This window comes from Hyalella azteca, unplaced genomic scaffold (assembly GCF_000764305.2).
Source record: "Hyalella azteca isolate HAZT.00-mixed unplaced genomic scaffold, Hazt_2.0.2 contig50, whole genome shotgun sequence".
Lineage (NCBI taxonomy): Eukaryota > Metazoa > Arthropoda > Malacostraca > Amphipoda > Hyalellidae > Hyalella > Hyalella azteca.
The window spans coordinates 33,428-50,085 of record NW_025930412.1 but is presented as its reverse complement, the minus strand read 5'-3'; the positions used below and the strand labels follow the sequence as shown (position 1 = coordinate 50,085).

The 16,658-nt window shown below is 37.4% G+C and overlaps 1 protein-coding gene across 1 annotated transcript; it reads right to left on the bottom strand.

Annotated features, from left to right (window-relative positions):
• Positions 1-4,515: 4,515 nt before the first annotated feature.
• LOC108670157 lies at positions 4,516-14,990 on the bottom strand. The gene is made up of 4 exons (XM_018157611.2): positions 14,783-14,990; positions 14,398-14,505; positions 8,332-8,464; positions 4,516-5,109 (listed from the first exon to the last, which is right to left on the bottom strand). The coding sequence occupies exons 1-4, from the start codon at positions 14,897-14,899 to the stop codon at positions 4,592-4,594; spliced, it is 876 nt and encodes a 291-aa protein (XP_018013100.1). The 5' UTR covers positions 14,900-14,990; the 3' UTR covers positions 4,516-4,591.
• Positions 14,991-16,658: the final 1,668 nt, after the last annotated feature.

Genomic DNA, 16,658 nt, shown 5'->3' with positions numbered 1-16,658 from the left:
ATTCGTTTCTGTGAATTAGGCTCACATGAACCTCTTAATTAATGAAAGACTAAAGCACCTCTGCTTGAAGCTCGGCATTCATATGAGGTACCATATGAGATACCGGCGCTTGGGTTGAAGGGGGGCCCTTTAAGTCAAATATCCCTGCGTGTCCCATTAAGTCAAATGTCCCTGCGTGTCCCATCAAGTCAAATGTCCCTGCGTGTCCCATCAAGTCAAATGTCCCTGCGTGTCCCATCAAGTCAAATGTCCCTGCGTGTCCCATCAAGTCAAATGTCCCTGCGTGTCCCATCAAGTCAAATGTCCCTGCGTGTCCCATCAAGTCAAATGTCCCTGCGTGTCCCATCAAGTCAAATGTCCCTGCGTGTCCCATCAAGTCAAATGTCCCTGCGTGTCCCATCAAGTCAAATGTCCCTGCGTGTCCCATCAAGTCAAATGTCCCTGCGTGTCCCATCAAGTCAAATGTCCCTGCGTGTCNCATGCCAACCGTAGTGTTCCATGTCGCACTACGGCTTGTAGTCGCACGCACTACGGCTTGTAGTGCGTAGTGCTACTTCGTAGTGCTAGTGCCCTATTTAGGATACGGGCCAATATCTCTCAAACTAATGAACGTTGTTCGATGAAACTTGGTACACGTATTCATCAGGATCTAACGGTTATGTTAATTAAGCTCGTGAACATTTTTTCCATTTCACCTTCATTCGTGAGTTAACGGCAATTCAGACCGAAATTTGCAGTGACCAAGAAATTTTCTTTAAACTACTAAACAGATTTGAACGAAACATTGAATATACAAACCTAACCTCACAGAAGTGATGTTTGGCACGTGACAAATTTTTTCGATTTTGCCTTCGTTCGCGAGTATACGGATATACGGAGAAACAGCCGGTATTTCCGAGGTCGATTTTTAAATTTGCATTGACAAAGAGCCGTATACGTATGGCCGTATAACTCGCAAACGAAGGCAGAATCGAAAAAAATTTCATAAGCTGAACATCACCGTTGGGAGGTTAGGTTTGTATACTCAAAGTTTCGTTCGAATCTATCCAGTAGTTTAGAATAAATTTCTCGGTTACTGCGAATTTCGGCCCCTATTGCTGTATAACTCACAAACGAATGTGAAATGGAAAATTTTTTTCACGAGCTAAACATCACCGTTCGGTACTAATTAATACGTATACCAAGTTTCATCGAGCTACGTTCATTAGTTTGGAAGATATTTCTTGGTCACTGAATTTGGAAATTGGCTGTAAGACCGGCGCAAGTCGGCCGTAAATTTGTCCGACACCTTTTTAAGATGACATTACTGTTCGTTCCAGGGCAATGCCGTGCGTTGAAATACAGTGCACCAACTGTACCTCTTTTTGAAGTACAGTATAGTAACTGTACTGCTCTTTGAAATACAATATACCAACCCGTCAGGTACAAGTCCCTGACGGGGATCGACGGCCCGGAAATGGAACAAAAAATGTATCTCTATTTATAATTGTAAAAATACGTTTCCTCTTATACGTTTCCTTTTAAATAATTTCTTTATTTTCTGCAAAGAAAAATATTTACTCGAATGAATATTTCATTTATTATACCCTGCCTCATTTTTGTTATCGCATCAACAAATGTTTTTTTTTTTTTTTTTTCATATAAAATTAAACAAATATTAATTGATTGACGGACAGAAATACAATATATTCGCAATTTAATAACTGTTGCTAAAACGTACGTCGCGACGTGACGCTCGTTAACCCAGGTGTATTAGTTGAGGGCTGAATGACGATCAAAACTTAGTCCATCGATTGGTCCATGAAGTAAATCACACGTGGTCGCTGTGCGTCTGTTAAAGTGATTCCAATATCAAATTGCAGTTCAAGTGTATTATTAGAATGACGGCTTGAATTGTAAAAGATATTAATTAGAAAAAGTTTGAATAACTTTCGTGCCGTGCGTTAGTGGCAGAATACACGTGCACACACTTTAATAGACACGCCACCTCGGGCCGGCCTAATGAAAATACTAAAGAGATTAATGCTGTAAGAATAATTGAGGCCAAATGCTTGAAATTGAACTTTCCCGTGCACATTACGAAAATTTGATACTTTTTATAAACTCCTTCCTAACATTGTTTTTTGAAATATAGTATTTTTTTACGCTGGTTTGTTCTTAGCCTTCCTTGGTGTTTGCATCCACCAGTCAAACGCCTTCTAAAAATCCATCAGTAGTTCGACAAAAAAAAAGATTTCATGTTCAGAGATGGCGGGAACATTCAGCGTGGAACAGGCGAAGTGTGAGATGTTAATTTAAACGAGCATTTTACAGTCTAATACCAGCGTACGTGTTCGTTCAATATATCTACTCGCTCAACGGACATTATCTTGAACGCTTTTATATCTCATCGCATTGGAATTGTCAAGTCCTCATACACTGATATAAAGTTCTATTTTCGCATAGCAAACATTGAAATAAGCCGTTCTTTCAATCAATCCTTCTTCTATATATATGAGTACTCTGCTCTCGCAGTTAGTTCAATTGAGAACACTTCGAAGAACTTCTTGATTTTCCTGAATTATTAAACTTAAAATAAAAATTAACCTTCTATCCTTAGAAAAAATGTTTTCTAAACATAAACTATGTAGCACTTATTTCCTCTAATCTCCATATAATTGCAATACCAGTAAATGTAATCACGAGATTGGAATAAATCTCTTTTTGACATATCTTTTACACGTTTACTAACATGTTACATTATTATTCATTTCTTTTAATCCAATCATCATATGATTTCAAATTTTTTGGGCACGTTCAGATAAGAAAACTTGTTGAAAAACGCTTACTGACTATAATATGAACTCGTCGGGAATTGATCCCCACATTCATTAAGGCTTACAAGTTTACGACCCAAGCTGTACAGAGTAGTGGTTATCACGTAAAAGTTTAACTCTAGTCAGATTAAAATGTTCGATTTACTCATGAAAACAACTTCACTTTCAAGGCCAATTGAATCGTGATTAAATAGCACTCATGGTACTCAGTTGAGCAAAGTCTGTATTGAGCAAAGTTTTTCTTACCGCAACGATTGATTTTCGATGAGCTAAAGCTGGTTGTTGTGGCAGCATTCAATAAACAAAGGTGCGGTGCTGGTTGACTTGAATGGTCGAATAGCTAGTAGTTTTAGTTTTGATATCGTCGGTATCCTTGATAAGTGTTTCGGACGTGGCAGGCCCAGGCAAGGTTGAAGCGCCACCTCAACTTAAACAAATGTTATAGCGAACGATGAATTAAATATTTGATTTTATCGCCTCACTGGGAATGCCTCATGCATGATACCAGCCAGCATGCTTATCCTTTTGACTGAATTTCTGAAAGGAAATGCATGAAATAAAATTAACGGTAAAACGCGACATTTTGGAACCTTATATGTAGGAACATATATGAATAAATTTTTTTAAATTGACAAGCGAATTTCCAACGGTGCCTCGAGTACACTTTCGTTAAACAGTGACATAGCATCTCATGACCATGAGAGGAAAAGTTCTTTGTTGAGTTAAAGTTAAACTATCTAGTGGCTCAATGTAATTTTTAATCATTTTACAACTTCTATATTAGTCGTCACTTATGCTCCTCGAATTTTAACACTAACACTAATACTTATACTAATAATAAATGCAAGGTTATGAGTTAGAATGGTGCCAATAAGGAACGTACTCTTAGTTTCATTCGAATAACTTATGATATAGTATATCTCTACCGCGTTGTACGTACTTAAAGTAATGATAACTGGAGTGAACGGTGTTACACGAATTGTCAATCATGTCATACTGTATATCATAGTGATGTCGGTGCTGAAGGATAGGCCTGATGAGGCCGGTCGCCGATTCTTGTATTTTTTGTGACTTATGCACAGGAGATTTAAAAACAGGTCCTCCGACCGGATCTTTTCCAAACTGACGGTAGTTTGAAATAGCTTCTAGACTTCCACGGGTTCGATATGGTGCCAGGTGATTCGAAGCGAGAAGAAATGTTGGCGCGTGGATGAGTTGAAGCGCAGTTTTTTTAGTTTATAGCCGTGGCCCCTGGTGTTGTTCTTGTTTCAAATTCTAGTATTCCTTCGTGGACCGCGGGTATACTTGTATACTTCAGTGAGGTATACAAGTATACTTCAAGTATACCGTGGGTATACTTGCATACTTCAATTAGGTATTCAAATATACTTCAAGTATACCGGGGGTATACTTGTATACTTCAATGAGGTCACCTTGCAGACTTTCATAACAGAGGCTTGGAAGCATCTTAATCTTTAGGTATTCTTTCTTCATAGGACTTGCCCTTCAAGCCCAGAATTATCATTGGTGCACGTCTTTGAACCCTCTCTACTAACTTTTTGTTCTTTTCAAGTTTCGGTGACCACACGGCGTTTCCAAACTCTATGTTCGGACGCACGACAGAAACAAACAACAGTTTCATCGCTTCTGCATCTAGGAACTCGTAAGAGCGTATGATCAGTCCAAGAAGTTTGTTGGATTTATTAGCTTGCGTTTCAGTGTGCTTAGAAAATTTTAGCTCTTTGTTGACATAAACTGATTAGGCTCATGAGTGCCTAATTAATTACTTGCAACTCCACCAGGGAAAATCGTCGTGCTGTACCTCCGGCAGTGAGTGTCAGGTACCTGCCAAACATTGGCATCGGAGACGTGAAAGTTTCAGGCGTATAGTCTTTACCGGAACCAGATCGTTGCGCGAAAACGGGGTTCTGTTCGTAGGCAGAAGCGTTGCCGAACCTAATTACGATATCATTGAAGTCAGATCCATAGAGAGCGATAGCAATAACTTCAGAAACTCGCATCACTTTGCCAAGGTCCATCGTGTAGAAGCGAACGAGAGTTGAGACAGACCAGTAACCGTCCAGGGACTCGGAACAAGCGTATCCGTCGGTAGACTTGGACACAGGATAGGAGGATGAGAAAGGCAAGGTTGCGTTCACGGCCAAGTAGGAGGTGCGAGTCACGAGATTTCCTGGATGAAGCCAAGACGTGTAGCAAATATCGTGAAAGACGTTCGGAGAGCCTTCGAAGTAGTTCGTCACATACGAGGAATAGAAGAAAACCTCGCCAGACGCTGGAAAAAAATTCGTTATCACAATGAGAGTCTGTCAGCTAGGTTCTGCACACACTAAGCACATTGTGATAATAACATAGGAAAATGTTAAATTTAAAGACAAAAATGTAGTCATGCAACTTATTCAAGTTCCCATATAGCTCAATTAAATTTTATTTTTATACATTAATCTTGCAATATTAACACAAGTCAGGTTTTCTCAACGAACTGCACCCAAAGCTCACACTCGATTCTAGATTAAAAGGACTATTTGCAATAAAATTCTTTACAATAATAATTATGATAACATAAGAATATGGGATATTGTAGGAATGACAAACATGTAGTTGTCAAGGTCAATCAAATATTTTTTGGTTGCAGTCTCGTATGCCAACTTAATTCGAGCTCGGGAGGATTGTTGGAGAGAAACAGCTGCTTCTAGTCTTAACTCCTCCTCCCTTCATTCGTGTGACTATTGATTAGTATTAATCACACAGACTCGCATCTTCAGTATCCCACACGAGTGCGGTGTAGGTGATTTGAATGCAAAATTTAATAAAGAAAACCTATGCACTAGATTAAGTGTGTCTGAATGTGATTTGGAGCAGAAAAGGGAAGGTAAGGTGTGTTCATACTCGGTGCAGCTTTGAAGACTAATTTAGATTAACTATTCAGTTTTGAAAGACATTCACCATCAGACAATTAATCAAAGTTCCTCGAAGCTTAACTACACTCAACTAAATTTGTTTTGAGCTGCAGCGTTTAATTATATGCATGTGACGCTCTCAAGGGACATGCTGTCAACGTGGGTGCCGAGGAATAGGAATAAAATGTCTCCAATCAAAGATAAAAAGTTGACGAATCTCCCGAAATTAAAATTCATGAATGCGAAGTCATGACATGCTGTTACAGTGCCACTTGTCTTGAGCATATATTTTTTCCATAATCGTATTGATTTATGTTTCGCTTCAGAAGCTTCCCAGTTTCAAAATTATAAGGAATTTACATATGTAGAAAATCAAGTAGAGTTAAAGAATTCGCGAAAATAGGCGATGTTTGCTTTGCTCTCGGAGTGCTTTTTTTGTACTGATGGGACGCATATATAGCAATGAATAATTCAATTGATAGATGTTTATGGAATTTCTGGCATCTTTTATCGGTCTACCATTGTTGGTTGCATCAGAGCTGGGCTTTGAATAATATGCGTTTAAAAATTACTTTTTAAAGACAACACTTCTAAAGAATCTAATGTCTCCGATGTTGAACATGTACAATGAATTTCTAATTTTACTTTCATATATTAACGAAATTAATTTAAATTTTTTAATATATGTTAAAAATTTTAAATTTTCAAAATTATTCATTCTGTCAATTGATTCATGCCTTGTCTCCGACTTTACGCGAGTGTGCAAAATTTCAGATCGACTGGAGAGGTAGAAGTGTATTAAATATCTATTCTAAGATTTGTCGCAGACAAATAAACAAACGAACAAACAACAAGGAGTGAACTTAAAGAGAAGTGTTGTAAAAAATAATAATCATGGAGGCTGCTGTCAGTAGAGATTTTAGAATATTTTTCTCTATCATTAGAAAATTTTCATACTAGGGCCGGCAAACAACATTGGATCGACGTTTAATCAACGTTAATTCAACGTCAGATCTCTGATGGGTTTGAATCTTCACTATCATCCGAGAAGTTGTTAGGTAAATATTGACTTCTTAATTCATCATCTTGGGAGAGAAATTGCACGGCGTCAGCAGACACAAATGAAAAAGAGATCGTATGAATGGGACTGATTTCATGTCGCTAGGCGTTTAAATGTTTATGTTGTCATTCAAATCGATATGATTTATTGCCAATAGTGACTCGTGAAAACTGCTATGCATAGTGGTCATTTTCTTTTTGTAAACGAAATTTGTTATAACATTACACATCAATATTACTGGTTATTCACTTTAACATAATATTAGACAGGTAAGCACAACAAACACAACGGCCTTCATGAGCTTCATCAGAATATTGAGTTTACGCGTCCTCTTTATGATGTCCTCCATGCAGCAAATACTGACGTAAAGAACTCAAAATTATCGTCCATATGCTGGACCATAATTTTGAACTATCATGCAAAAATGAGAAGCCATGAGTTAATCATTTTATAATAAGAGACAATGAAATGATAAAGCGAAGCTAATTTCTTATTTTGAATCAAATTGATTCTAACTGAATCTGAAAGTATTTAACTTGAAATAATTGTTTATTCCTAAAACAAATTAATTTTCAAATAAGAATTGCGATAAGATGTCATTAATTGTAGTTATTCAAGGAATAATTTACGTTTGTATCTTTAGTTATCTTAAAATTCGTGCAACACGATTAGTAGAAACGTGTGTAGTGATTAAGTACTATTCTCACAAGGTTGATCCTCCCTCCAGTAACTACCATATTATGTAATTCACCTCAATATTATCGAACGGTAGGTAGATATTATCGCGCAGGTAGGTAGATATTATCGCGCAGGTAGGTAGATATTTTCGCGCGGGTAGGTAGATATTATCGCGCGGGTAGGTAGATATTATCGCGCAGGTAGGTAGATATTTTCGCGCGGGTAGGTAGATATTATCGCGCAGGTAGGTAGATATTTTCGCGCAGGTAGGTAGATATTTTCGCGCAGGTAGGTAGATACCATGGTTGAACTAGCATAAGGTTGATCCATGAGAAGTTCATTTTTGCGGATGAAGTTCTTGTTCGCCTGTGACGTTACTGATATCAGTGACGTCACGGGCATTAACCAATCACCGAATAGCGATCAAACCAGTCAACCAATCCGTCATGGGAATGACGGGATTGTTTATATTTCTCGATCTCATGTTCATAATAATATGGTGGATATTCCATAATTGAAGAAAAAACCCACCAACGGTTGCGCGCACGCACATGAGGGCATTTGAGAACGTTTCGATATTCGGAAAACATGTAACGTCTTAAGAAAAAAAAAGTGGAGAAACAGGCGATAGAAAGGTTTTAGTTATGGTAGGCCCTCAGCCAGCCTTGCATAGCTGACTGGAAGGCAGGTAGCGATGTGGCAGCCACGACGTTTGCACTCAGGGAGTTCCATATTCCGATGGCCGACGGAAAGAAGGAGTGAAGGTGGCTCAGTGACGTAACAAGAAAGTTGAACTAAAAAGACGAAAATCCTCGTGGGTCAACCTCATATGGTTCAACCATGAGTAGATACAATCTACCTGTATTAGCGCAGACGAGCCTGCACTGCGGGATGAGGCGGCAGGCGGATGACATGCGGGTCCGACTTACACGCTCCCCGGCATCCATAACCATGGATGATAAGAAGCAGTCACCCGGTAGATTACCTGTGGTCTGTGGGGGGAATATTTTGGATATTCTTTACCGGGACATTTTCTGAATCCTGTCGGAATTTCAATCAGTCTAAATGCATATAGTAGTTCCGGCATTGATAATGTCCCCAAATAAAGATTTTTTATCCAAGTAGACTCCCAAATATTTTTCCTGTAATACCAATTTCTTCATTATGAACATCTTAGTATTTTAGTTCCAATTTGTTTCGCACTTACTTTATTTTCCTTTAAAATAAACTAAAATAGAATTCATGCCTCAACCCCGTGTGCGCTTTTCAAATATATTATTAATAATTCGGGTTTAAATCATTTAAATCTACGGCAGGCCCTTATCTATTTTCAGTGTTAACAATTATTGCGCTCCAAATCAATGGAGAGCTAAAGGCGATTGCAAGTATGGGATTATTGTAAGAAAACTAGTGTTAAATTGGGTCGATTAGGGGATTAAAACGTTGGACAAGAATGATTTTTTAAAAATAAGTTGAGATAATTTTGTATGTTATTTTTTGGGGGCAACTGAATGGGGAAACTTGAGTGGAAATTTGTCCGAGTATTTGAATAAATTAAACTCCGGTACCATAACTTCGCGGCCGAACACTTTACCATTTAAAAAAATCAGACCAACCTTCGAGAAGAGATTTGCATCAATTACTGCATCCAGCGCCGGTATCAATGATATTAACAAAGAAACCGAAAACAAACTCGCTTTCCAACGTTTGAACCTGAGATCCGGTAACACAGTGTACGACTTCATCTTGGTAGCCACTGCAACGCTTAAAAATAATATCAATTCAGTGCAACTATCGATATAGTTGTTTTTTATCCTTGTTAAAAATTACTAAATTTGTTAGCAATATTTAAGAATGGCAAAGTAATTATTTATAGAACGAAATTTTTAATATTATTCACTGTACGTAAGAAACGCACTGAAAAAGAAGGAATATATCACATATTACGTAAATCAACCATATAAATGAAATATGGAAAAGCATTATTATTATATTCTAATGATACATTAACATTATATTATCAAACCCTATGATATTTATGGAGCAAAATGATCTTAATTGGTGAGGGAAATATTTTAGTCGAACATGTATTTCAGGCTCACTGTTTTGCGTGTAAAAGTTTGAAGACCGGCCGCAAAATTGCACTAAGGGTTCGAGCATGGTTGAATTATTATTATTATTAATTATTATTATTAATTATTATTATTAATTCAACCATGGGGTTCGAGTATCAGACACCGAAATAAAAACTCATCACAGTCTTGATTAGCTTTTCACAAGCAAACTATGAACTTCGGAAAGTCAGTTTAACGAGATGCAGAAATATCGTCAACACCATGCAGGTTTAAAATTCTCCCGAGGTTTCAGCCAAGCGACATTTCTATCCGTGATTTTATGACTTATCGAAAATTATCTTCATTGTACGGGAAATAAATCGCGAATTATTTATAGAAAGCTAAAGTTATGACACAAGATTTATTAGAGTGCATGGAATAGCGAATGTGAAGAGGATAAATAATTTCAAAATCTCTTTTTAATTTATATAGAATTTTCTATAATTTTTCAGTTTTGTGCTCATATCAACATAACGTGAAAATGGCGGAGTAAACAATAATGAATCGAATATTAGGCAATATGTTTGATTCAACAGTCACATTATTGTTCGTCATTTGTGTTTTCTCTGACGAAAATTGTGTATAAAAGTTTATGTTATTTGTGATTGTATGAAAACGATGCAGCATGTAAATTAAAATATGTGACTACTGATTAATGTGAAATTAATCAATGCAAGTGCAACAAATAATTGGAGAAACTACAATTATTCGGTTACTTGGAACAATTAATAGAGAAAATTGGCATAAAAAGAAAATATAAAATGTTAGACCGCATGTAATGACAAGTATTTAACTGCAGAGAATTATCCCAGAAGTACAAATTAGAAATATTCAAGTTAATATGATTGAAAGAACAGCGACATGCGTACGTATAGTTCCATAACCGTTGTTCTGACTCTACTGTCGCCTCGCGACGCTAAGCTAGAACTATGCATGCGCGTCAATACAGAACAACGACTAAACTTTTAGTTCCATAACCGTTGTTCTGACTCTACTGTCGCCTCGTGACGCTAAGCTAGAACTATGCATGTACGTCATTTAAACTTTAGTTTACAAAGTAATATTTTGGTCATCGATTAGCCAACGAAAAATGAGGCACTGTGATTTCTGTCCTGAAATTTGACTTGAAAGCCATGACAGGGCTTGAATTTAGAACACGTGGACGAAACAGTTCTTATGATTACTCGAGTCTTACCATGAAACTTTCGTCATAAATCAACGTATTCGAAGTTTCGAGTGGTGCGCCAGATTTTGGACAGTATCAATTAGTCAAGGGAACGCACGAAATAAACCTATGATACCGATACTTCTTCAAATGTCATAATACTTCCTGGCATAATCGAGCGCCTAACGTTGGCACCGCAACTTCTCTCTAAGTTACTTAGAGCCTAAAGCGATCTGATATAAAATAATATTATCATGATGAACCAATGAGTAGTATGATCCAGAAAAAATGTAATAAAAATAAGCGATCGTCACGTAAATATTTGAGATGGAGTTGGGAACTTCAAACGTGTAACGGTAATAGAGTTCATGTAACGATGAAACGCTAACGATAAAGGACCATGCAATTCAGTTTATTCGTTGCATAAAATTACTGCATTGACTAGTGATCTGCCTTCCATGAATTATCTTTGGTTTGGTTATCAATCAGTCACAACCAGGATCCATAAAATTTATTATTCAAGTGAGACGAAGATGTCTCACGCTACACAAGAGCTCCAAGACAAATTTTATTTTGGCAGTTTTGCATCGGTACGAGATATCAGATAGAAATCCATCCCTCCAGGTTTCCTTCATCCATGATCATGAACATAAATCATATCACGTCAGACGCCGAGCATAATGCAGCTGAATAGTTGAGATCCCGCAAAAATTACTAGTTTTATAAAAATTATCAAAGACTCAACTTCAGGCTTTAATAACTCCGTACAGCCTAAATCGTTGTGTCTGTCGAATTTTAGCTGAGCGTGACACAATGGACGGGAACGTATGAAAATTGACTGGAATTTTACTGATCCAACTTTGGTAAAAATATTTCATTAAAATAAAGCCAGATACAGCTTTCTTATACTTCCGCAGGATAGGATAATAATTACGGTAGGTACTCTTATCATCTTGCAATATTGAGTGCAGCATGACAATTTTAAAATTCAAGTTTTTGTTTCTAGATAAATTGATGCTACAAAGATGGAAATACAATCAAATGACAGGTGACTCTGGATGATTTTTACAACTTATATTATCGTTACACTTTTGAGCAATATGTTCGTATTACGATTCAAGTGACACAAATTTTAATAATTTTTAATATTAAAATTTTTTAAAATTTGTGATTCAAGTCACACAACATTAAATTTGGCAGTGAAATTTTCTAAATTTTATGAATTCCTCACTAACAACGAGCAGGTGCTCATTATGGCTGTGTTTGAAAGTAAAAAAGGCAATATATTCAAAAGTATATTGATGTGAAAAATAATTTATAGATGTACAATACAATTGACCGCTACCTTATACAGAACTCGTTGGTTGAACTTCCACAGTCAAACGATTTCACTATTTAATCATAGTAATGCTACGATATCATGATAATTATTGAAGACAATGTTGTTCATACAAAAGTTTGAAGTGCGAGTGCCCCGAGAAACTTCTAACAGGCAATAGGTATATCTCGGCAGTAAAAAACAATTCCCATACACTGTCGAGTCTGACTCGTGAGTCGTCTCATCTTGACTAAAAAATATAACTCAGTACTCACTGCACTGAGTTACAGAGAGCGCATTTTCTCATCGACGAAAACTTGAAGTCACGGACGGACAGACAGACGGATAGACAGACGGATGGACATGGCGAGCACAATAGTGCATTTTTTCCATAAATGAGAAAATGCGCTAAAAACCAAACCAATCTACCATTGTACGTGGTCTGACGAGCCGAGCCGAGATAAATCGTGACGAGTTTGCCACTGTTTGCTTGCAGCTCCCCAAGCAAACTAAAATTCCACATTATCAATCTAACTTATCTTATTTAACGATATTCGGGGAGCTTTCTTCTTCTATCATCACTTCTGTTATCAACACAGACGTGATCTCTTCTCCGATCATGATGGTCGTCATCTCTTCTGTCGTGTCTATCGTCAATCCTTCTATCGTGATCGGAACGTCCATTATAAGAAGAAACTCGTCCATCAGAATCGTGACGCTTAGAATCAGCCGAAATTACTTCATGCTTTATTTTCTTCAGCTTTACATCAGGATGTTTGTTTGTTCTACGTTCGTCTTCGCTCCCTGATGAGCTTGAGGAAGGTGAGCTGCTTGATCGCTTCTTTTTCTTTTTACGTTTTGCATCGTTCAGGCTTTTGCTGTCATTTTTAGGACATTTTTCATCTACTTTAGACTTGGACTTTTTTTTCTTCTTCTTTCGATGTGATTTATGGATCTTCTCTTTCTTTTCCTTCAACTGTAAACAAAATATAATGCCAGTGTAAGTGACTTGAAAGAAAAAATTAGTAATTATAAGGACCAGAAAACAAGAAAAACTCTAAGTTATTTTTAGGGATACATTCGGCCTCAAAAAGTGTATACTACTAATTAGTCCAATCGAAGGGTCATAGAGATATTTAGAACCCATACTATGTGTCAGAAAGCATCAGTGAAAGTACTTTAATTGTCTAAATTGTTAGCAGCATACTACAGCACAGGGCTCACAATTTTCTTAAACACAAAATCAAAGAATTCTATCTGTGATTATGCAACAGGACGAAAAAATTATTCTCTCTCAACTAAGCCACAATCTAAGATAATAATATAATAATGTAATATAAAATAATAAGCCACAATCTAAGATAATACGTGGTAGGTAATAATCAACACACTCTAATTAATTGATTAAAGTTTTCAAAACTGGATATTTGTTACGATAAATACCGCGATTTTCCTCAAGCAGAACTTCATCAAGTGATACACGTAGTAGAGTTAGGAAAGAGTAGTGAGAGACAGTAGTTATGAGTATAGACACCAAAACCAAATCAGAACTAGACGAGAACTGTGGCAGAACACTGGATAATTACAGTGCGTAGAACACAACTCACTCAGGCTGATAACATATTAGATAAGACTCCCCAAAGTTTCTTTCTAAATTAACACTTGCTCAGAGTTGCAGTCACTAAGAGCTAACATGGAAGCCTCCCATCTCGCGTTGATCGAAGATGAACATGTAAGAGCACATACACATGTAGGAGCGCGCTGCAAAACTTTCTGAGCAAATGAACACAGATAAAGATAATTTCAACTTTCAATGAAATAAACTGCTAGCTACTCTACAATAAAATGATCAAAAAACACTCAGAGGACCATAGCACAATACGGTAGTGGTTCAAACTTGCAAGGCTGAATGACTGTGATTCAAAAGCGTTTGAACTGATTTCATGTATTAAAAGTCAAATACGGCAGAATTACCTTGATGGCAAAATTATCTTAGTATAACCTAACTCCAAACTTTTGCAATGCAGTTAAGCCCAGCAATGCTACTTAAGAACAATAGTTGTACCTATCTATTAACAATAGATCTATTGTAACACCAGTTTCCATAAATCACGGCCTAAGCTTATGATAAACTTTCTCTTTGACTGGACTGTTTGGGTACCAAACCTGCAGTACAGAGATAGAACTTTGAATATCATATCCCCATTAAAGCCAATAAAGTTCAATTTTCAGACTTTGAACCTTGTCACACAATGAACTTTCTTCTAGGCTAGATTGCATGGCAACCGAATATATAAAATAACATATATTTTTTTCTAACCAACTCACCAAGCTCATAAGCTCCTGTGTGTGTAGTGCTTGCAGTGGGGTCTCTTCTTCACTGTCTTCAGATGAAGTTGATGATACATCCAGCACAACAGCTTTCTTTGGGTCAACCTGCCCACATATATAAACATTTAGGTACTTATCTCTTCATGCTTACATAAGATTTGGGCTTATTTTTCTCCATTTTCATCAAAAAAAGTTAATGCAACAAGTGAGCAAATGTCCATTAAGGAAATGCCTTCAGTTTCATTAAAAAATAAAAACATTCAGTAGGTTATAACACATAACAAGCCAATAAGTATAAAAATTATTTGTTAAGCCTGCAAAAATAAAATATTTAGATTTCACAGATAATTTTGATCTTAAAATAAATACTAATAAGACTAACCTTGATAAAGTTCCTGCACTGATAAGTGAGATGACCAGGGTAACCACATTTCTTGCACGCAGCTCTAACATCTCCACCCCCAGTGGGGCCAATACGTGCCAGCTGCCTTTCATCCATTTGCAGCAGAGCCTATCTAGGCTCAAGCTGAACTAATATAAGAACAATTCATGAGAAATTTTGTCAATTATAACAATAACATAACAAAGCCTGAAATAACAAAATAAAATTTAAAAAATATGGAAATGGTCATTGTATGATATTGTCTTTGAATTGATTGGGTATTAAAATACTAATTTATACTTTACTAAAGCAGGGCTAGATCAGGAAAGTTTGAAGATGCTTTACAGTCAATAAGTATAAATAAAGTGCATGGATTAAATGATGCATCAACTTCAGTAGAACAAATGCAAATGTATTGGTAGAGGACCCATTTGCTGTATAGGGGCACAGTAAGATAAATTTTTTGACCATGGACCTAACAAAGGTGACAAAGAAACTTCATGAATTACCTCATGGGAGGTAATTCATCTAGCATGAATTGTACTGCTCCAAAAATGGTACAAAAGCTCTAGCCATGACTCAAAAGATAGATATATTCCAGGGACCATGCATGGTAGCCTGAGGATGGCATGGAATATATCTACCATTCAAGCAGCAATTTAGAGCTTTCAAAACAATTTGAGAGCAATAAGAATCTTGCTAGATTAATTATCACCTATCTAATTGTTAATAAAACGGCACAATTGGGTCACAAGATTCCAAATGTATCAATAATTGGTCACTTCGGAGCCGCAAGATTTTATTCATACGTAGGAAAATTCTAATCTAGGCCTAAGGCAAGGGGCATAAAATCATATGAAATTGACTGCAGCTCACTCACAGCAACTGCACAGTGATGGTGGTAAACCAGAAATTTTTTAGGATCAGTTCATAGGATATAGGACTTAAAAATGAAAATGGACTTGAGGAAGAGTCTAAAAAAGTCTTGGCTTTGCCACTATGCCATACACTTCAATCATATTCTTTGCTGTGGGTAAGAACACTAGAGAGAATAGCAACCTATAAAATCCAGTTCTTAAAGCCATACTGCCATCATTCTGCTGTGGGTGTATCTCCATGGTTCCGCCGTCACCACTTAAGCATGCCGCTGCATGCCCAAGGTAAATGTGGTTGTACTGTACTGCATCTGGCCAAACATTTTACTGCCTAACCTCTTCTGGCCTAACCTACACACATTGCAACATTTCTCCACCCAAATCAAACCTGAGTGGGCCAAACTTAACTGCATTGGTTTGGTTGCTGGACATTAGAAAAGAGTTTCAAGCAAGAAGGTAGATCCAGTCATTGGCTGCAAGAAGGTTGTGAGTCCATGGCCGGGAAGTGCTTGCCTGCTTGGGCATTTGGCTGTAGCAAAACAACTGGAGCTCCAAATCGTTTTCAATATTGATATGGTGAATTTGTTTGGTGTTTTTTGTTGCTTTAAAATTCCTTGTGAGCTGGAGTGCTACATACTCGAGGCCGGGGGGATGAGTGCAATTTGATGGCCTTACAGGAGTGCATATTGTCAAGGAAATGCCAGTGATTTGGGTGCTGGAGTGCACTCATCAAGGCCACCATGCTCCTTTTGGAGGATGGGTACTCCTATTTTGGGCACTGCACTACTCAATTATATAGGTACATGGGCATTTAGAATGCCACCATGTACAGTGAGACATGGGTCAGTGCAGCATGAATGGGTTGGTTGGGCCAGAAGAGGTTAGGCCATAGTAGTTACCAGGTGAGGCTGGAGGCAGAACTGCCTGCTTGTATGACACATCTCCTCTCAGCATCTCCTCACTGTGGGACAACCCTGTGGAGGCAGCGGCTTTCCTGGCCA

Bases quoted from the DNA above. Each gene is read 5' to 3' on its own strand.
- LOC108670157 (XM_018157611.2), bottom strand. From the start codon at position 14,899: ATGGATGAAAGGCAGCTGGCACGTATTGGCCCCACTGGGGGTGGAGAT. The intron at 14,506-14,782 runs GTTAGTCTTATT...ATATGTGGGCAG, and splicing joins AGTGCAGGAACTTTATCAAG to GTTGACCCAAAGAAAGCTGT. The intron at 5,110-8,331 runs GTAGATTGTATC...ATTTTTTTCCAG, and splicing joins GCTCGTCTGCGCTAATACAG to CGTCTGGCGAGGTTTTCTTC.